Here is a 23,033-nt window from a genome sequence, read left to right as displayed (position 1 = left end):
TCAAATGCATCTTCTTACATTGATGTCACTGACTTTAGGGTTTCACACGAACAGTAATAGCATGAATAGACGACAACAACGATATATATTGGGTTTCAAAGAAACAAACCGATACATCAACAATGAATAGGACGAAGCTTTAAATATTGTAAATTCATGAAAAACTTACATGATTGTGTATAAAATCTTGAAGCACACACTATGGGTTGGATTGATTGTTGATCGTTAGCTGTAAATTGATCCCGTTCTTTAGAGAGAAAGAGAGACAGAGAGAGAGAGAGAGCGCGCGGGACGAAAAGAGAAAAATGGGGGGAAGACAACGTTATTAAAAGGTTAGAGATGAGGGTAAGGTTGGAAATTAGTTAATGAAATGTGTTAGTTTTGGTGAGATTTTGAAAGTGTGTTAAAAATAAAAACTAACTCCCAAAAAGGTGCTAGTTTTGTAATTGACCCTTATATAAAATTCAATAAATTAATTACTCTATATTGTAGAGATTATGTAGGAAAAAAGAAGAAAAAACATAAAATAGGAAAAATAGATGTTTTATTATTAAAACATTAAGTAAAGGGTAATTTTGGTATTTTGAAATTTATTTGGTATAATTTGATCATTGACTCAAATATAAAGACTAAGGAGTTGATGAACACAAAAACTGAAGGATTATATAATTATTTCTAAAAACGGAGGGACTGACTAGTGTATTAAGTAAAAATTCAGGGACCTTATAATTATTTACCCTAATATTTAATATAAACATATATTCTTATGCATTTCCAATATTTAGACATTTAATATTGCATTGCATTGAACTTTTAAATAGAACAAAACCAAAACTTATTAATGAAAATATTGGAAATGCACAATAGTATTTAATTTATTCAAAAATTCAATGCAATAATAATTGTAAATATTGGAAATACTAAAATATATGCTTACATTATATGCTTATATATCTAAAGAATGTATATATCAAAACCGTAAAAGTATATGTGCGAGAACTAATTGGTGATTTTAGAATCAAGCTAGATGTTAAGGATCTGGTTGTACTTTAAAACCTTTATTTATTATTGATTTAATTTATGTGTTTTCGCAAATAAAGAAAAAATTAATGAGAGCAACAGAAAGTTAAAATTATTTTGTTCATGTGCATTTTGTATTTAACTTATGCAGGACGCTACGTTAAATACAACAGTGGAGGGGTTCACATCTTTTATTCGGAGGTTAATTCTTCAACTATTGCATATTTTGGGGTGCACGTTATAGTAATAGGCCTAATATTAATTATTGTCATTCCTGATATCCTCAAGTCAATTGGGATTATGGCTCTGTTAAACAAATAACTGTTAGCTCTGATTACGTTACTTGTTAGCTGATTACTTTTTTAGTTAGATGATTTTACTAACTGATTGTGTAAACTTGTTTGGTAAAATTTAGCAGATTGCTAAAAGTTATTTGTGTAAAATGACAAATAAGAATATGATAAAACATTTATTTTGAATTAAATAGTAGTAATTAGGGAAAAAATATTATTCAAAAGAGATGTAGCAATAAATTAACTGAAAAAACTCCTAGAATTGATTTTTTTTAAATTAGTTTTTTTGGATCCAATAAGCTCTCAAACTCTTATCAACATTTGTAAAGTGGTTCAAATCTCTAAATTTATCACAAAAAAAAAACTCTTTATCAAACCGGGCCTATGACTTGATATTTTGTATGATATTATTCTTAAATCAATAGTGATTTTGATTTTAGATTTTGTATGATTTATTGATATGAATCAATTTTTCTTATTCCGTTTAAATGAAATGTTTTCAAAATGAATTTAGATCTTCTCAAAAGGTTGAATTTCAATTTTAAAGGTCTTATTTAATAAATTTCAAGGGTTGGTTAAAATTGACAGTTTGAGTTTCTTCAAAAAAAAATAAATAAATAAACAGCTTGAGATTTATTTAGTTTCTAAATGAAAAGTAATGATAAATTTATTTTAAAACTTATTTTTGGTAACAATTAGTTTTCTGATTAAAAAAAATAACAATTAGTTTCCATACATGTAATAAGTTTATATAATACTAGCAAGATACTCTTGCTTTGCTTTGCTTCGTTTCGGGAAAAAAAAAGTTGACTAATTGTGTTTAAAAAGTAAAAAATCAAAAGGAAAATAGTTAATTTTGTTCTTATGTTCTTTTATTTTATAAATTAACCCTATCATTATCTAATTATCACAAACAAATCTCAAAATAAAAAATAAAAATCAAATACACCATTTTTTTTAATGAAAGTTGGGACGCGAAGGAAGGTCAGACATCCCAGCTAGGCTGGCACCCCCGACAGAACCAACAACCCGAATATTATTGAAATAAAGGAAAATACAGAGGGGGAGGAACATAAAACAGAGAAAAAAAGGAAGAAAAATTACAAAAAATGAATGTAAGCAACGTTACATAAATCATCAAACACAAGAGCTTGATAGAAATACGGTGTTGTATGCCACCAGCAGGTAGACGTAGCTGCTTGGCCATGACTAGCTAAGCGATCCGCTGCTTGATTACCTTCTCTAAAAATATGTGTAGCTCTCCAGTGCATTTCAGAGAGTTGGGATAAGCAAGATTGCCATTCTCTCCTTATTCTCCACGGCACATTCGTTCGGTGATTATTTAGCAGCTGCACCGCATAGGCCGAATCTGATTCAATCCAGATTCTCCTCCAATTTCTCTCCCACGCAGATTTAACAGTAAATGCAATTGCTTTCAGTTCAGCGATATGAGGGGGCGAGCATTGAATAGGGAAAGCAAAACAACCAACCATGAATCCTCTAGAATTGCGAAAGAGCCCTCCTGCACCGGCATTACCAGTGGAGCTCGAAGCCCCGTCTGTATTCACCTTTATCCATTGCGTCGGAGGTGCCAGCCAACGGACAGTTACAAAATCAGGTTTCGGAGGCGGCGTGTAGCAGCGACATCTCTAGCACAGCTCTCCTTTAATAACAGCATTAATCTGTGCTTGAAAATTTGGATTGAAGGGAGGTCTGCTTCAAATATGGCTCGGTTTCTGATAAACCAAATAAACCAAATGCACGAAACAACCGTGAGATTCCATTCTTTTCGCCTGCTCTTTCTGATTCTCGCTGCACGCAGCATCATGAAAAAATCTGCAATATTCAAACTATAGCAGCTCGAAATGACAAACAAATTAAACGCCAGCAGCCAAAGCTCCTTGGCAACAACACAGGTAATAAACAGATGATGAAAGGATTCCTCCCCTGATCTGCAGAGCTCGCATCTTTGAGCTAGGTGAATTCCTCGAGTCTGCAGTAGCGATTGCAGCGCAAGCCGTCCGTGCAGAAGTTTCCAACAAGTCGCTGCCCTTTTAGGAGGAATATGCGAGTGTTGGTCCCGTGTGATTAGTTCCAAAGGGGGGGGGGTTAGGAACTAATATAACTTTTTTTGCTAATTTAATAATTTTGATGAGATTGTTAACTCAGCCTTGGTCAGCTTGGCCGATCTTAGCGTAGGACAGCTTTAGTTAGATGTTGACTAAGGCTATTTCACTTGTGAGTTGGGAATTGACACTATTGTGGTCAGCTTCCAACTTAGCACTCTAATTTACTCAGTGTCAACTTTAAACAATTTATATGCTGAGTAAATATAACAAGCAACACATGCATATATATATATATATATATATATATATATAGTAAGAGAGTTAGAAATTACTCAGTATGACTTATCCTGGTTCGGCCTCTCCGCCTACGTCCAGTCCCCAGAATCCTCCGGGCTTTTAGAATCCAATACTGAGCTCTTTAAATGTAGAGCACAAACCCTTTACAAGCAATTGAGTATGCAAGAGTACCGTCCTCTATTCGTCTACTCAATCCTACTGAATGCTATAACCGAACACTCAGATTTTATCTACCACTGAGTACAAAACCGAGTACTCAGCTTGACTCTCTCAATCTTTATAATTGATACAAAAACTGTTCTCTTTAGAAGAAGAACACTTTAGATGAATACAAATTCACTCTAGCTTTTACACAGAATATGAAAGTTGGTATAAGATCTCTCTTTTGTATTTGTGTGCTTTGGCTTTTGCTCTTTTTGGCTTTCTATGATCGGATGTCTGTATTACTTGTACATTTGATCCAAGAGTGATCTTCGTCCTTTTATAGTTGAGATCAGAGGTTCAAATGATTTGAATTTGGATATTTCCGTTGAATCCAAACGGCTCTATCTTCAGACAACGTTCTGGCCAGCTTCAGTGTACAGGCCAATCTTGTCGTCTGAATCAGGCAGATGTCAGGCTTGTCTTCTTCTGCAGGTTTGTCTTCTAGTAGCAGTTTGTCTTTTAGCAACAGGCCAGTTGACCCATGTCTCTTGAAACTGTTACCTTGCAAGATTCCAAGGTTTCTTATTATTGGTGCAGACAGATGTCAGAATTTGTCTTTTAGTAAACGGACAAATCATATTGTCCTGAAGAACACTCAGCTTGACTCTGTCGTAGCTTCTTGTTCTTTCTTTCTGAGTTGCCTTTACTTAGCCTCCGTGGTCAGCTTGATCTGCAGGCCTTATTTGTATAGAAGACTTTATTCTTTTGATACTGAGTTGCGTTCCACTCAGCTTCTTTATCTAGCTTTATCAGACTTCTGTTCTGAAGGTGACTTATCTTCTACTATGCTGAGTTGCTCTTTACTCAGCTCGTGTTGTGCTGTTTGTGCTGACTGTGTCCTGTCTTACTTTTTATTTCTATTTACATTTATGCTCAACATTGAACAAACATATTAGTACAATTAAATCAAAGTACTTAAATTTAATTGCCTCTTAATCATGGATTAATTTAAATGTTTTGTCAAATCAAAATCATGTGGAAAGGTTTTCAACAAACTCCCCCATTTTGATGTTGGCAAAATATTTAATTAAGTTTAATGGAACTCAGTTTTGAGATTCCCCATGATTTAATTTTATTCTTCTGAAGTTACTCCCCCGTAAGGGTTGCATCTGTTTACTTAACTTAATTCTAAACCTTTCAAGATTTAATTGAATAAAATTAAGACTGACTTAGTTCAATTTTGGACCTACCAAGATCTAATTCAGATGAGTCTAGGTCAGCTTTCAGAAGAGTTCATTTGTTTACTCAGTTTTGATACTTAGTCATTTTAGGTATCAGAGATAACCTAAGGATGTATCAGAGCTAAAACTGTATACTGAGCATTTTTAACTCTTTGTTAGTTCATTGTAATGTATCAGAGCAACTTCTTGTTTGTGTATCTTAAAACAGATCAGCTTAAAAACACAGTAAGTATGCATCTCATAAGATATAACAGTTGGAGTGAAAGATGCTAAACAAATGTATAGATAGTCAGCACAATAAGATAACCATGCCAAAATAGATTACAAGTCAAGTAAAACAGATATAGCATTATTTCTTCCAATTGACTTGTGCATGATGAGCAAGAATTCCTTTGCCTTTGACTTACTGACTTCTTGATCCAGATGCTCCAGATGCTCCTCCCATATGCTGAGTTCCATCAGCTTGCATTTGTTTCTCCCCCGTTTTGCCAGCATCGGGTGGAGGAGGAGTAAAGGTATTGGTTTGAACAACATCAGCCAGTCTAGAGGAATACTCTTTCAGCTGAAAAATACTCTCCCGAAGTCCATAAAAAATGGCTACACCATCATCGATAGTGGCACTTGGTAATCTGACGGTGACACTGAACATATTCAGCAAATATTCCTGAGATTTGCTTACCCAAGTCATAGAATCTGTCAGCATGGCGAAAGATTTATAAAACATCCTGAGTAAGTTTGCATTATAAAACTGACGCTGTCCGTTAGTGTGCCTAACATGTTTCCAAATAGATTGGGTATATCTCAGAAGCTCATTGGTCTTCAGTTGGTCAGTATCCATGTCAGCTTTATTTAGGTTGAGTATGCGGACAGCTTCACTTATCTGTTCAATGGAACATTGGGATGTGGAGGAGATTAACTCACTGGTCCGTTTCTGTTCAGAAGTGAGTTGACTGAAGAGTTGATGAATCTCAGCAGAGGTTGCATATGCTGAGTGGGCAGCAGGAAGATTGTTGATTTGCCCTTGAAGGGAATCCATGTGTTGCACCATTTTTAGTTGAAGTTCTGCCAGTTTTTCAACAGATTCTTGCTTAGACTGCTGAGCTTGGAAAGTTGTCCTGTCACTTAGGAGATCTTTTAGTCCTTTGATTTCAGCTAACAGCTGTGTGACATATGAGACTTGGTTTGGCTCAGTACGGCTTGATCCAGTAGCTGCAGTATGAGTCTGATTCAGATCCTGAAGCAATGATTGAGCAGAGTCAATGATTCCTCGTTCAGATGCAGTTGCATTCAGGTAGGTGAAAATGGGAGGATTTTGCTCAGCGCCCGGTGTGGTTTGGGGCTGGTCAGAGTTGGAGTTGCCAGCATGGTCAGCAAGGACTTGTATTTTGATTACCAGCAGGAACTGACTGGTTGTCAGGCTGTGTGGATGGATTTGGAAGGGGATGATTAGCAGAAGTATTCACTAACTCAGGATCAGTCTGAAGCTGACTAGATGGTTTAGAACTGACCTGAGTAGGAGGGTCCTTAACTGGAATAGTAGAATCATCGAGTATTTGCTCGGCATTATTGAGAGCAGCTTGGTCCTCAGCATAATGAACAAAGACTGGCTTTTCCTTTGGCTTTTCAGGACATGGGTTGTTAAAGAAATTGGTCAGAGCAGCAAGTTGGATTTCTGGTGGAGATTCATCCAGGATATCCTCCATAGAAGACTTTTGAACCTTCTTCTTGAGTCTTCTTCTTTTACGGTTCTTTCGAGGAGAGGGATCAGCGGCAACTGTCTCAATATCCTCACTTTGCTCAGCCTCTTCAACCTGCTCAGTGTTTCTAACTTGCTCAGTATCACCTATAGGATTAGCATCCCCAATTTGGTCAGTGTCCTCAACCTGATCAGCATCAGCTTTATTAGTTAGCTCAGCATCAGCTTCGTTCTCTACATCGGCATCATCATGAAACTGACCGCCAAGATTTTCAAAGTCATCACCTTGGTCAGTAGATGATTTTTCAACATTATCCTCCTGACTTCGCACAAAGTGTGAGTCTTCAGGTATGACGATGGCAGTAGGAAGTGCTTCGATAGGTTTGGGTTCAGAAGACTTCTTCTTCTTCTTCAGGGGCATCTCAGGAGTATCTTCACTCACTTCTTCGGGCTCAACTGGCCTTTTAAGTTTGCCTGCTGACTTAGGTGTTTCCTGACCTTCCTCTGTAGCAACTTGCTTTGACCTTGACACAATTCTAAACTTCTTTGGGACAACAAGTACATCTTTTGAACAGGTTTGCAGAGCTTTCCTTTTTCGGACAGCAACAGCCTTTTTCACTTGCTTTCCTTTCCTGGTCAGCATACTCTTTTCTTCCTCAGCTTCACCTGCTACCTTCTTTCCCTTTTTCAACTTTGTTGGTTGGTCAAAAGCCAAACCAAACAGGACACCAGCAGTGATCTCAGTTCCCCAGACTTTGATCTCTTCAACCAAACTGACTTGATAATCCTTGAGAATTTTGGTGATAAGGGATCCTAACCTAAGCGTACCAGAACTTCGCAGAAATCCACCGATGAGAAAGACGGGCATGTTCAGAGGTTGGTAGGTCAGCATGTGCCAGATGAAGCACTGCTTGAAATTTGTTGCTGAGGAGGCACAGTTGACTTTTGGAAAGATAAAATTGGTCAGGATGTAATGGGCCATCTTTTGGTCTCGACCCATGCAAGTACTAGATACTTCTCCTACATAACCGGAAGGTCTACAGAACTCAGCTAGGAATTTAATCTTACTATGATTGTTTATGGTTCGAAGTTCTGTCCCTTCGTTCTTCAGCTTCAGAATTTAGCCAGATAGGGAGGATTGATGAAAATCTCCTTTCCCCGGACCTCGGTGACCAAGTAGTCCCTGTTATCGTTGGCTACTTTCAGGTTGGTGTAGAACTCTTTAACTAGTTCAGGATAGGTTTCTTCACGAATGGAGAATAGTTCTTTCCAGCTATTCTTAGATATCCACTCGCAGAAGGGTTTCTCTGCTTCCATGAACCCTTTTGAGAACCAACGTGAATGATCAATCTTGTCCCCTTTAACTTTGTTGTATACTAGTGAGTAGGTTCTGGGTTTCTTGCCTTTCTCTTTCTGAGTTGTTTTCGACGAGCCAGCTTGGTCAGCTTTAGGGTTTGTGACGACGGTGCTATCCTGAGTTTGGTCAGGCTGACCACCTTCTTGGGATTCTGTTGATGTTTCTTCATACTCCTCTTGAGTAGAAGATGAAGGATTTTCATCGGAGTGATTTTGATCGTAATCACCTCCAGAGAGATTTTGGGAGTCAAACATTTTCTTAAGAGTTTTTGAAGGATCTGGGATTTTTTAGAGTTAGAAATAGAATGCCGGAGATTTTTGAGCGTAAAGAGTAGGAAATGGGGACTCTTCCATTATTTATATTGTTACCGAGGAGATCTGATTCGTTGAATTTTGCCGTTTTTCCCCGAGATGATAAATCGACAATTATTCTGACATTTATGACACATACGGCGTATGTATCTTTCCAAAAATTACGCTTACGTCATCCTAGGTGGCTATTCAATACGCGTGCTAGCATTAATTACGCAATGAATCTTTACTCAGTATTTGGAATATCAAACGATTTGGAACTTTGAGTAGTCAGTTTTGTGTGGTTGAATTGTTCAGCGTGCTTAGTAACGCAGCATAGGAATAATCACTTAGTATGTATGTCTGCTCAGCATAGGGTGATTTTGACTCAATATGCAATGATTACTAATTTAGCATAAATCACTCAGCATGGTAATCACTCAACATTCAATTAAGCGCATAGAATTATTGAAGAGGATTAGACATACCGATAGCTTCCCTTAATATGTTAAATTGCTCACGAGCCAAAGGCTTCGTAAAGATATCCGCAAGTTGTTCATCTGTTGGTACGTAGGTCAGCTTGATCTCACCTTTGAGTACATGATCTCTAATGAAGTGATGCCTTATGCTGACATGTTTCATCCTGCTGTGGTGGATTGGATTTTTAGACAGGTCAGTGGCACTCTTGTTGTCACACATGACCTCTATTGTTTTCGTTTTGACTCCATAATCCTCAAGTTGTTGCTTAATCCATAGTACTTGAGCAACACAGCTTCCAGCAGCAACATACTCATCTTCAGTTGTAGACAGGGCAACTGATGACTGCTTCTTGCTGAACCAAGATACTAGACAGCTTCCAAGGAAATGACATCCTCCTGAAGTACACTTACGTTCCAGCTTATCTCGTCCATAGTCAGCATCAGTGTATCCAATGAGTGTGAAGTCATTTGAAGTTGGATACCATAAACCTGCATTAACTGAGCTCTGCAAATATCTGAAAATTCTTTTTACAGCTATAAGGTGAGATTCCCTGGGGCCAGCTTGATATCTTGCGCAATAACATACTGAGTACTGAATATCAGGTCTACTAGCAGTAAGATAGAGTAGAGAGTCAATCATACCTCGATACAGCTTGCTATCTACTAACTTACCTTTTTCATCTGAGAATAGTATCAGTACCCATTGGGGGGTGATATGGGTTTACAATCTTCCATATCGAATTTCTTTAGCATCTCTTTGGCGTACTTAGACTGACTAATGAAGATGCCATTCTTACCTTGCTTGATTTGAAGTCCAAGGAAGAAGTTGAGTTCGCCTATCATAGAGATCTCGAACTCAATTTGCATCTGTTTGCTAAATTCTTTGCACATAGATTCGTCAGTAGCACCAAATATTATATCATCTACGTAAATTTGAGCCAGCAGGGTATTTTTACCATTTTTATTAATGAACAAGGTTGTGTCAGCTTTACCTCTGACATAGTTCCTGGTCAGCAGGAAGTTTATCAACCTCTCATACCAAGCACGTGGTGCTTGTTTCGGGCCGTACAATGCCTTCTTGAGTTTATAAACGTGGTTTGGGAATTTTGGATCTTCAAACCCAGGAGGTTGATTAACATATACCTCTTCGTTTATAAAGCCATTAAGAAATGCACTTTTAACATCCATTTGATATAATTTGAAATTCATAAAACTAGCATATGCACACAGTATACGTATAGCCTCTAACCTAGCAACGGGTGCAAAAGTTTCGTCGTAGTCAATACCCTCTTGCTGACTATAACCTTGGGCTACAATGCGAGCTTTGTTTCTAACTACATTTCCTAGTTCATCTAGTTTGTTTCTAAAGACCCATTTAGTTCCTATGGTCTTTTGATTCCTAGGTTTAAGTACTAAATCCCATACCTCATTTCTTGTGAATTGATCAAGCTCCTCTTGCATAGCATTGATCCAATATTCATCGTGCTCAGCATCGTTGAAGTTCTTTGGCTCATGTACTGAGACGAATGCCACATTGCTGAGATACTTTCTAAGCTGATCTCTTGTCATCAGCTTGTTGTCAGCAGCATCAACAATGGACTTCTCCAAGTGTCCTCTTGGAATTTTTATTTCTTTAGACAATGCTGAGTTATTTGGAACAGGTGTTTCTACAATCTCTGTAGGAATAGATTGGTCAGCAAAGGTAATTTCGGCGTCGTGTTTACCTTTGGTCAGCCCTTGTACTGATGACTCATCAGCTTTATTTTGGTCAGCGGAAGCTGAGCTTGGGTCATCATCGGCATACTGAGTTGCTTTACCTGCAGGGTCAGCTTCATCGAACTCAATGTGGACAGACTCTTCTAACCTAAGTTCGTTTATTATAGACTCTATATGCTTTACTGTTCGTTGAGTATCCCAAAAAGATCGCTTCATCAGCTTTAGCATCAAATTTTGCAAGATTATCGTTTGTGTTGAGTATAAAACATTTACACCCAAAAGCACGAAAGTAGCCAATGTTGGGCTTTCGTCCTTTCCAAAGTTCATATGGGGTTTTCTTAAGAATAGGTCTAACTAGAGCCCTATTGAGAATGTAGCATGCTGTGTGGACAGCTTCACCCAAGAAGTATTTTGGAAGCCTATTTTCACTCAGCATTGTCCTAGCAATTTCGACAATTGTTCTGTTCTTCCTTTCAACAACCCCATTTTGTTGTGGTGTTCTAGGAGCAGAGAAATTATGGTCAATACCACCGGCTTCACAGAATTAATCAAACTGTTGGTTTTTGAATTCTCCACCATTGTCACTTCTAATATGAGCTACTTCTAATATTATAATTCAAATCTCAATAAATAAATATATATATATATATATATATATATATATATATGATTGTTGAAGTATAAATAAAGTGTAGAAAAATAAATTGAATTTTGAAAACAAATATAAGAGCTATAGGAGGGTTATTATATATATATATATATAAAACAAATATAAGAGCTGTAAGAGAGTTATCGAGGAAAAGAAATCAAACCTTTAAAAGTAAAAAGAAAACGGACGTCGTTTTGTCGTTTTTTCTAGTTAGGTGGGTGGGGAGATAAGCAAAATGATTTGAGTGAATTGATGACAAAATTTGAGGGCAAAATTGGAAAGTGAGTGGAAGACATGCAAAATGAATTGAGGACAAAATTGGAAATAAGTGGAAGGGTAAGATGGGAACAAATTGAAAATTAATAATTTGAAATTGGTACTGTCATCATGCTTCACAAGTATATATGTATATAGGTAAAGGCTATGTTTACTTTGTTTTTAACAAAGTAACTTACTTTGTTAAAAACAAAGTAAGCATAGCCTTTACCTATGGTGCCTTCTATGGTTATTTGTTTTTGACAATGTACCATTACTTAGTGTGTTTTCACCATTCGATGATGAATTAGAAAATTAATCCAATGTGTTTTTTTTTTTTTTGTAGAAAATGAAAGGAAAGCAAAGCAAAACAAGCAACTACACCGGGATTAGCATAGGAAAGCTAACCTCAATCCTATCCTCTAAAAGAAGAGGAGAAAGAGCGATATGGGGAACAGTGAGGGTAGAAACACCTAACACCCCCTCATGGCCTGCCGCCGCCAAGTGATCTGCAACACGGTTCTGCTCCCGGAAAATATGGCTGAACTCAAGGATATCAAATGAGGGGCTAAGACTTTTAATAGCTTTAATAAGGTTGCGGCTATGAAGACCCATGGCATGACTACCCAAAATCATATTGATGGCCTCCAAGTTATCTGACTCCACAGAAAGCCTTTTAACACCCAGCCTAATCGCCAGCTGGATCCCAGAGAGAATGCCCCAGAGCTCCGCAGAGAAGGAAGAACCCAAACCCAAATTCTGGGTAAACCCAGAAAGCCAGGCGCCTCCCGCATCCCTAAGAACACCTCCGGCAGCAATCTTACCATTACTGAGGCAGGAACCATCAGTATTCAGCTTCACAACCCCCTCTCTCGGCCTGCTCCAGCTCACGAGGTGGACATCACTACTCGGGGAAGATCTGGCAAGGGACTCACCTTTGAAACTATCAATAATAGAGGAGAGTTTCTTCAAGAAGAACTCAGCTAAGTTAGGCAAAAGCACAACTTTATTATCAAAAATCTCCTCGTTCCTCCATTTCCACACTTGATGACAGATAATGGCAAAGAAAATGTCCCCATGCTCCATATAAGACAATAACTTTCTCCTAATACCATCTGAGAACCAGTCGTTCACAGAATGGGACATGAATGAAGAGAAAGTATGATGAGGGAGAATTTTCTTCCAAACCTCTTCACTCTTAGGGCAATCCCTAAGAGCGTGGCACAACGATTCAACATGGCCTCTACAACTACCGCAAGCTCTAGAGGTCGCCAAATGCCTTCTGTATCTATCTGAGTTAGTAAGTAATCTGTCTTTAACGCCCAGCCATAGGAAGCTCCTCATGCGGTAGGGGATTTTAAGGGACCAAATGGTCTTCCAAATATTCGAGGGATTATCAGTCCTGTTAAGGGAAAAAGCTTCAAAAGCAAATTTGCAAGAATAGACTCCATTGTTAGTCAGCGCCCAGCAATGCTTATCCATGTTTTCCTCTTGATTACTCACCTTCACTCCTCTAATTCTAAGGAGAGTCTCAAGGCTAAAGAAAGAATCAAATTTAGGCCAAACCCAGTCCCCTTCAGAGTCCACCACATTGGCTAACCTCCAGTTTTGGATATCACTAGGCGGGGGGGAAGTGCACACATCCACTAAAGGTTTATCCCCAATCCAGGTATCAAACCAGAAGCTTATGGACTTACCATTACCCACATCCAGACCAACCCCAGAGCAAAACTCAGCAAAAACGGCGCTAAGCCCTTTCCAGAGGAAGGAACAATTGATAACTCTCTCTTTCGGGCCCCCCAAAGATCTTATCTTTTCGATACTTACCACAAAGAAGACGGACCCAGAGAGAGGAGGGCCATTGCCACATACGCCAAAGGAGTTTCATTAATAAAACTTTATTATTATCCTTAGCTCTCCTAATGCCCAAACCCCCTGAATCTTTGGGCTGCCAAACCTCACTCCAAGGCACCAGGTGGATCTTTCTTCCCTCCGCAGCTTCCCCCCACAGGAACCTTCGGTTAATCTCATCAAGATCATTAAGCACAGGATTCGGAAGCTGACAAGCCTGCATGATGTGGTTGGGAGCAGCGGAATTCACAAATTGAATTAAAGTCAGACGGCCAGCGAGGGAGAGAGTCTTGGCTTTCCACGTGGCACACCTCGTATTGGCTTTGTCCAAAGTATCTTTAAAAGAAACTTTAGACACTCTCTCACTATGGAGAGGAATCCCCATATACTTCCCAAGAGAATTAGTAAGAGGAATACCAGACAAATCACTTAATCTTTTACAAATTCTCGGATTCATATTCTTAGAGCACATCATCCTAGATTTCTGGATATTAAGTCTCTGACCAGAGGCCGAACAAAAACAATCCAAAATATCCATAATGACACTCAACTGCTCCTCATTACCTTCAAGAAAGATAAGGACATCGTCCGCAAAGAATAAGTGGGTCAGAAACTGTTGATGGCCACCGGGTGGAAACTCCCAATATCAATGACATCTTGAATAAGGTGGGACAGCCTCTCCATAGCAATAACGAAAATGAAGGGACTCATAGGATCACCCTGACGGATGCCCCGACCCGCAAAGTGTGTTTTGATATAATATAATACTAACTATTTTTTTTTTTGTCTGTAATTTGATTTCTATATAATACTAACTAATTTAAATATAGTTTGAGATGAAAAAATAAAAAAAAATTGGGAATATATATATATATATATATTTTGGGGGAATATATATTTAAATATTTTTATGTAATGATGTGATAAAAGACCTGGTAAAGTAAAAAAAAAAATCTTGGGTTTTAAAACTTTACAAACAAGAGCAAGGTTAGCAAATAAGGAAAAAATATATTAACATTTTTTTAATCGAAACATTTATATTTTTAATAGATGAACAAACAAGTACAAAAAAAAAAATTACTAGGACAATCTTTTTATCTTTTCTTTTTCTCCCTCCTGCCTTTCTACAAAGTTCTCTCATTGAGAAACCATCTCCTCCCCCTCCTCCCCCCTTATTGTTTTTTAGATAAGTAATATAAATTTTATTGTGAATTTCAATTTATGTTGCACAAAAACAAAAATAGCAAAATAGAATTGTTAAAAAATATAGATAAAAGAAATATAGAGAAATATATAAATATTAAAATGTAGGAACATATTTATAAATATTAAAAATATAATCAATATATAAATAATAAGAAAATACATATTACCTCTTCAAAAAAATACATATTACATAAAGTAATTAACGTATGATAAAGTAATAAAAGTTATACTAATAATAATGTTTTTAATATCAAAATTTGAAATATTAAATTAGTAAATTTAATATGATAAAATTAAAAATTAATAAAAATTTAGTATATATAAAAATAAAAAAAGATATACTTTAGTTATTATTGTTATCAATATTATTAAGGAAAAAAGTATAAAAATAAATCATGTGGTTTGGGTCATTTTCAATCATAAATTATGTGGTTTAAAAGTTGGTAAACATGTATCTTGATGTTCATTCATTTAGCAAACACAATCGAAATTGACTAATTGTGCTTAAAAAAAATCAAAAATCAAAGGGAAAATAGTTAATTTTGTCCTTATGTTTTTTTATTTTATAAATTAACTCTATTATTATTATCTAATTATCACAAACAAATCTCAAAATAAAAATCAAATACACCATTTTCTTTTTTTCTTTTTAATTTCTTATTTTTTCTTTCTCTCTCTTCTCTCTCCTCTTTGTTAATTTCCCTCTCTAAAATCAATTCAATTAACAAACCACAGCAAAGATGACAATGATTTTCGCTAAACAAACCAGAGCAGGGGCAACCAGTTTTAAAATTTTCAAAGGTTAAAACTTTTATTTATGCAAAAGAAAAAACTCCTAGTTTTTTTTCTGAAGCATTCATAATTTTTCTCCACTTTTGATTTTTGACTTTTTTTTTTAATACCATTAGTCAACTTCGACTGTATTTGCTAACGGAATGAACCTTAAGGTACCTGTTTGCCAACTTTTAAACTACACAATTTATGTTTGAAATTGACTCAAACCACATGGTTTATTTTATACTTTTCCCTGTTATTAATACATAAATATAATAAAATAACATGATCTTTATTTATAATTCAAATGAAATTATAATTTATTAGACTTTTAAATTTTATTTATGTATCTTTAAAGTTTAAATAATCAATTTGTTTATTAATATTGAGAAGATTAAATAATTTTATGTTTAACAATTATATATTATTAAATTAAAAATTTGAATCTCACTAGTTGAAATTTTAATATGGATCTAATCCGACAAAACCGTTCAACTTCGACTTGATCAACCGGTTTTCAAAGATGAAAGAACCAAACCACCTCCAATCCGAAAATGAGATCGACCCGATTGAATCGGGGTTGACCCGACCAGTCCGATACGGGTCTAACAACTATGATTCAATCATTCATTTGTTGTACAACTATGATTCAATCATTCATTTGCCGTAATTAACATTTTGTGACGTTGACCCTTAACTAATAATCATATTTAGTACCTGTCATGTAACAATGAATCGCATTTAGTCCAATTTAGACCGAAAGTGCATACAGATGCAAAAGGCCCGTTAAATTGCACGTAAGATGATTGCTAATCGGTAGAATTGCACCTGATTTTATATGCATTAGAAGTTCAAAATTTTATTAGGTATCATATATACATCCAAAGTTACTATTCGGCACATTCCAATGGTTCCTTTAATTACACAACAAAACTTGTTAAATTCAGCATGTACAATAGCTCTGTCGTTTTTGCTCGTTCGTGCGGGACATTCAAAATCTCAGATCCTGATGGTACGTATACACAGTATCCTGACCTGAAATTGTTTAATTGAAAATAGAGCATCTCCGGCCCTTTTTCGTGGAAACTATTTTGACTCAGAAGTGAACACTATTGTCTTCCCGAGCACAAAGGTTACAAGAGAAAGTTGAATAAAGAAGATCGAATTGACTAGGCCACGATCGACTGTCCAACCGAAAATCGTGATTCCTCCGGGATTATTTTGCAGATACATTACTGCAAGCAAGCAGAAATCAAACAAGTTAAATAGGCTAATGCAGAGCCGACATACCAAGACTGTTTCGAGAATTGCATACCGAAGGCCTGCCTTTTCTGATACGAAGCCATGTGCGATACCAATTGTGTATTCGTAGGCATTGCGATGTAATCAGCTGACTCCAGATCACTCTCTGAATAAGTTATACGCAAGGAATTTAGCGGATTCGTACCCTCCAGATTACCTGAACTGTTTGAACCTCTCATTTGAGATCCATCGTTAGAACGGTCAGAACCGCAGGTCGCCAATGCATGCCATCTGCTTGCAATAGATGCTAAATTCTGTGCTCTATGAGATATCTTCGTAGCAGCGTGCAAACAGAGAATAATCCCAACGACTTGCACAACCGTAGAGACCTGAAAATCGGGTGAAAAATCGATGTCAATAACGAATCCTATTCGAAGAACGAAAGTAAAAACAATTATGTTAACAGAATTACTACTTAACTGCAAAATCGCCTCCGTTAATGATAGTGATCATTCCGCTATAGCCTGTGGTCTGAAAAAGAGTAATGACTTGGCTAGCAGTGACAACACAAAATTGCAGCAGAAGAAAAATTCGGAACCTATGGCTGATCTTCGATAGGTTATAACGTAGATTCATATGTTCCTCGATAAATAACAAAACATCGGACTCTCTTTCTAACAGCTTTGCATAGTCGTCGAAGTGAATGACTTGTAAGTTGCATACTAGATGAAATATAATGCTGGCTGTTAAAGATATTGTACTCACGTAACACCATGATACGATTAAGCCGAACAAAATTGCAGCTGACAACCACCATGATTCTTGTTGTGCATATACTACACGGATAATTTCCCGAATGACTTTGAGAATGAAGCATGGCAACGACCATAACACCAGTAACCGCAACGAATCCTGTTCAGTAGAACTAAACTTTAGGCATCTAATTGAGCCGTTTCATTGCAAAATTAACATACTCTTCTGCAATTGTTTCTCCAAATCATTTTGGACTAAAACTTTAATGGCAGCGATTACAACAGTAGAAACCGTAAAGAAAACTGTCGAAATAACGAAACTTTTTCTATATAAATCCAATCTATTTATTGCAGAATTACTGGGAAAACTAATTCAGAAGTGTTGAATCTAAATGATCAATGCATAACATTTCGTCTATCTTTGTGGAGCTATTTCTCCATTTTTCGGACTAAGGGTCTGTTTGGTTTATGCGTTGTTGTTATTAGCTCATTTTTCTTCTAACATAGCTACAAGCAGCTATTTATCAATCCAAACCGAACATTCTATATCTACTATTTAGGGAAAAAACAACAAAAATGAGCTACAAAAAGAAGAAGCGAGCGGGCACTAAAGCTGTATGTCAAACATGGCACAACCAAAACAGAATGGAGTAGAGCTGAATGTTGAAAGAATTTCAGCAAATTTAACCAGCAATTGGATCTCATACTTGAAACTACGGGTGAGATCAGTTCGGTTCAATCTAGAGATTTGAAAATCTTCATAAGTTTAACTAATGAAATTAAACTTCAATCAGGTATTCGGTCTGGTTCGGCTCTAAGCTATAAAGGAACATCTTCAAAATTATATCTAATGAAAGTCAATAGTTATATAGTACAATTAGGTTCAGTCCTCGAGAAACTCAAATTCGATTCTTTATATTTTTTTGAGTGAAGGAGGATTTCAAGGGAGGCCAGAAGAAAAAAGATCCCAACTAGGTTGGCACCTCTCAAACAACTGAGCAAAACCCGAGAAACCAAGAATTTTATTCAAAAAATAGAAAAAGAATAAAGAATACAAAGAATTAGGCCGGAGCCTGGTTGTGCAATCTATAAAGTTTAGTTCTGTTAGCATCTAAATTCGATTCTTTATATTTGAGTATTCCGTCCGGTTCAAGAATTTCTAAGATCCGTACTCAACCTTAAGGCTAAGCTACAAATAGAGTTATAATCGAGCCGAGTCGAGCTTTGGCCTGGTCATGCTCGGCTCATTAGAAAATTGCCGAACTCGAGCTCAACATCCTGTTCGCAAGCTTGTTCACGAGCTTTGCTCGCGAGCAACTCGTTAATTCTATTCATTAACTTCGGTCGCGAACATCTCATTGATTATGTTCATTTGAAATTTCTTTAATACAAAACTAGATAGTTTGAAACCTATAAAACTAAAGTTTACACAAAAGTAGGTTGTTTTACATTTCCCCTTTATTGAAATACTATTATTAGAAAAATAATCGAACAAAGTTTGCCTATGAACGTATTCATGAATATTATAATCGTACTGGTTCATAAGCTTTCGAGCCGAGTTTCGCCGTGCTCAAACTCGACTCTTATAAATCAATTCAAACATGGTCGAGCCGAACATCGAGCCGTTCATCTCATTTACAGCTACAAAGGCAAATCTCTAGAGTTTTCCTTAATAAAAGTCAACGGTACAATTCGATAAGTTTCTTGAAAAAACTCAAACACGAATGGTTCAATCAAATTCGGATCTTCTTAATCGGATATTAAATCTGGTTCAAGAATGTACATCATCCATCCTCAGCAGCACTACTTTGAAACTTCTATATTGACCATAAATGAATTAAGGGTCAATTTCGCCTTAAACCAAATCGAAGTTTAGGTATCAACTGATCCGAAATTGGTAATATTTGACAAATTAGATCAAATAAATTGATTTCATTGATACTTAAACTTCGATGTGGGCTAAATTGAACATTTCAGCCAACCCGAAATTGGCAATATTTGACAAATTAGATCAAATAATTTGGGCTAAATTGAACATTTCAGCCAACTTCGGGGACAAATTCACCCTTAATTCGACCATAAATCAAGATCAAAACTTCGCATTATTAAGAATTTCCGTATAACCATCAAATTCACGATTAAACGAAAGCAGGGGATAATAAAAAAAACTAACCTTGAACTGCTGAACATAATGGCGGCTAAACCGGTTCAAAACATAACCACCGGACCGATCAACGAACAGAAACTTCTTAATCCCATACTTCCGGAGATTATGTGAAAGGCAACCTAAAGAGACGGCCGCTAAACAAGCCTGAGTTGCAATAATATCCAACTCAAACTCCTTAATTTGGTACATCTCACAATCAGTACAATTCGAAAATTCCAGAATCAGAACAGGAAGCAAAACACCGATTAATACAAACACAAACCAGGAAAGTCCAAACCCTAAGCTTGAAGACTGATTGAACCCTAGAAATGTAAGAAATAGCTCTAACCCTTCAAGTGCTGTTTCCAGATCAGTGTCTTGATCCGGCCGCCGGCGACGGTGGTTGGTGTTGTTTTGAGTCGGAGGAAGTAGAGGGGTTTGGGCGGGAGTTGGTGGAGGTTGGTGGTTTATTATTTGTATGTGCGGATCTGCCATTAGAGTTTTAGAGGAGGAGGAAGAAGAAGAAAAGGTGCCGGCGGCGGTTGGATTCCTGATTTGCCGTTCAGTTTGCCAGTCTACGTGTCCTGAATTATAAAAGTTGGCGGAATTTTTTTTTTTAAGCTAATCAACTTGGGGTACCAAATTGTCAAATTGAGCTTAAAATATCTTATTATGTTTTTAATTTTTTAAGTTAGACTCACCAAAAACAAAATTAAATTATAATTTATAGGTATTCCATTAATTTAAGGCCTAGTACATCATTTACCCCGAATTTATCTAAAAAGTTTGATTGACCCTCTAAATTTTAAAAATGTTCTGATAGTCTTCTGAATTTGCATAAAATATTCAGTTAGTTTCCTAAATTTGTATAAAATATAATCAATTAATCACTCAGTTGTAAAAAAGTAAGCTAAATGCAAAATATATGTTACACGTACTTTAGAATGTTACTACACCATTTACAAAATATATTTAAAAAAATTATTACTTGTTCAATTATAAAAAAAATTCTTTTTTAATGTTAGAATCGTATACTTTGACCTTGGTCGTTTTACTTTTTTGAGATACGTACAGTATACCTTTCACATTTAACTTACTTTTTTTACAATCGAGTGATTAATTTGTTATATTTTATACAAATTCAAATGGTTAAATGAAAATTTTATACAAATTCAATGGGCTATTAGAACCTTTGAAAGTTTAAGAAGCGGATCAAGCTTTTTGTATCAGGAGCAAATAATATATTAAGCCTTAATCTAATAATATAATGTTAATTAGCACTTGTTATTTCAAAATTAGGGATAATGTTGAAATTTATTCATATTTTTTTTAGTGTATATTTAATCTTATGACCAAAGTAGCATACTTAATAGTTTTTTTATATATATAAAATAAGTACATCATTTCATAGATAAGAAAACATCAAAGTACAACAAGAAAATAAGGAACAATACTTTACATAAGTACAGGCTATGCCTAGTACAGAAACCATAAAAGTAAGAAAATGACTACAATGAGCAAAAGAAACATATACTTTTTGAAACTCCAAATTTGCAGATAAGCACTTGTAATCTAATCTCCAGCATTTAAACTTCTCTAAATCTTCGAATCTCGGTCCTTTCTTTTGCAACCACGTAGATATAGTAATCTACGTATAAGATCTATCATTTCTGCTCTTGCTAAAATATAAAATGTTACAAATGAAAAAATAATAAACAACAAATACAATTGAAGCAGATTAAGAGATCTTGTAAAATATATGCAATCCAACAAAAATAATCTTATTGAACAAAGAAAAGAAGAAAAATAAAAAAAAACAGAACGATGTAATGAGGAAAAATGAAGACAATATTTCTTCTTCCTCCTTAACTAGAAAACTGCAACTTGAAAGAAAGAAAATTTCAATCAACAGGAAGATCAATTTAATTGATAAACAGTTTGGGAAATTGAAGAGAAGAAGAATAGAAGTTTTGAGAGAGAGAGCATACCTTAATTGTTACACTTGAATTCAGACTTGGAGGTTGTTGTTCTGAATTCATCCTCTTGTAAAAAAAAAATATCTCAAATTTGGAAAATGTAATATTTACTAACAATGTTAATTTTACGAGTTTTTATATTAAGCATTTTATCATCTATTTCATTTGAAGGACCTTCAGTTCACATTTAGACAAATATATTATGATTTTATTTAATAAAAAATAATGAGACTTCTTATAATATATGTGAGTCTATATTACATATAGTAAAATATATACGTAATGTCCTCATTTGACATTGATAACCTGAAACTTCTAATAATTTCTCCAATTTTATTCATATTTAATTAAAAATTTAAACAAATTGATTAGATATTTTACTGTAATATTGGACTTTTCAAATAAGTTTATAAATAAATTAAAGAAGTTTGTGTATTTTGATAAGTTTTTTTTTTTTTTTTTGTAAAAGCATTTGCAACACAATAAATATTTTAGATATTTTTGCAGTATTTTTGAAAGTTAAATGCATAATTCGTTATTGAATTTTCATGGTTGCCTCAAAATAGTTATTCAATTTCAATTTGTCTCAAAAAAAAAATCACTCTGACGATTTCAAAAGAAAAAAAAAAACACTTGAAATATGATATGGATTCTACATACTGGTCAACTTTCAATGTTGATGTAAATTGCACATGGCTGTCACCTAGCTAGACGAAACGACATGTGGCTGCCACCTAGCTGACACGTCTCATTTTGATCAGCTAGGTGATAGCTACCTATCATCTAGGTGGCAGTCATGTGCCCTTTTAATCGGCGGAGATAGTTGTTGACTAGTGTTGATGTGGTAGTCACATCACTTTTTCAGTGTCTATTTACTCTTGAAGTCGTCGGCTGATTTTATTGAGATAAAATTTCAAGTTAAATGCTTTATTGAGATAAATTGAAGTTGATGACTATTTTGAAACAAACATAAAATTTCTGTTACTAGCGATACATTTAACCCGTATTTCCATAAGTAAACTAAAGTAGTGGACTTAATTGTTGGTATTTTGTCATGTTAATAACAAAGTAAATATTACAAATTAAGGTTGGTTTGGATGATTAATAGCCTTAAGTCACTTGAATTAGATTTTGAGTTTGAATCTCACCGTACGCATAAATCTTTAATTGGAAATAAATTCATTTAAAGAGTATCTGACGAGTCTCGAACCAAAAAAAATCAGAAAAATTGTAAAAAAACAAAGTAAATATTTTATATATAATTATTGTTTTATATATTCCATGAATATTTACTTGATAAATTTTTACATATGATAAATTTATCAGTTGCATTGACATGAATCCTCATGACCACATAAATTTAGTCATTCACCGTTAGATTTAAACGGATTAAATATAAGTCTTAGGATATTTTAAATCTTCACCTTAGAATCTTAATCCGCCTAGATCTAACGGTGAATGATCAAATTTACGTGGTCATCAGGGTCCATGTGAACGTAACTGTAAATTTATACTCCTAAAAACAATACAAACAAATTTGTACTTATCTCTTTATTTTGAAAAAAATATTATTTATAAAC

General features: G+C 35.4%; 1 protein-coding gene across 1 annotated transcript; it reads right to left on the bottom strand.

Moving 5' to 3' along the window:
* Positions 1-16,151: 16,151 nt before the first annotated feature.
* LOC136231282 (uncharacterized) lies at positions 16,152-20,135 on the bottom strand. Its single transcript, XM_066020614.1, has 4 exons — positions 19,505-20,135; positions 17,060-17,491; positions 16,653-16,968; positions 16,152-16,572 (listed from the first exon to the last, which is right to left on the bottom strand). Exons 1-4 carry the CDS (start codon positions 19,970-19,972, stop codon positions 16,424-16,426), a joined length of 1,365 nt encoding a protein of 454 aa, XP_065876686.1. The 5' UTR covers positions 19,973-20,135; the 3' UTR covers positions 16,152-16,423.
* Between the last annotated feature and the right edge of the window lie 2,898 nt (positions 20,136-23,033).

Source organism: Euphorbia lathyris, chromosome 5, assembly GCF_963576675.1.
Source record: "Euphorbia lathyris chromosome 5, ddEupLath1.1, whole genome shotgun sequence".
Taxonomy (NCBI): domain Eukaryota; kingdom Viridiplantae; phylum Streptophyta; class Magnoliopsida; order Malpighiales; family Euphorbiaceae; genus Euphorbia; species Euphorbia lathyris.
The sequence above is the reverse complement of the archived record's forward strand: the minus strand, read 5'-3'. Positions and strand labels throughout refer to the sequence as shown.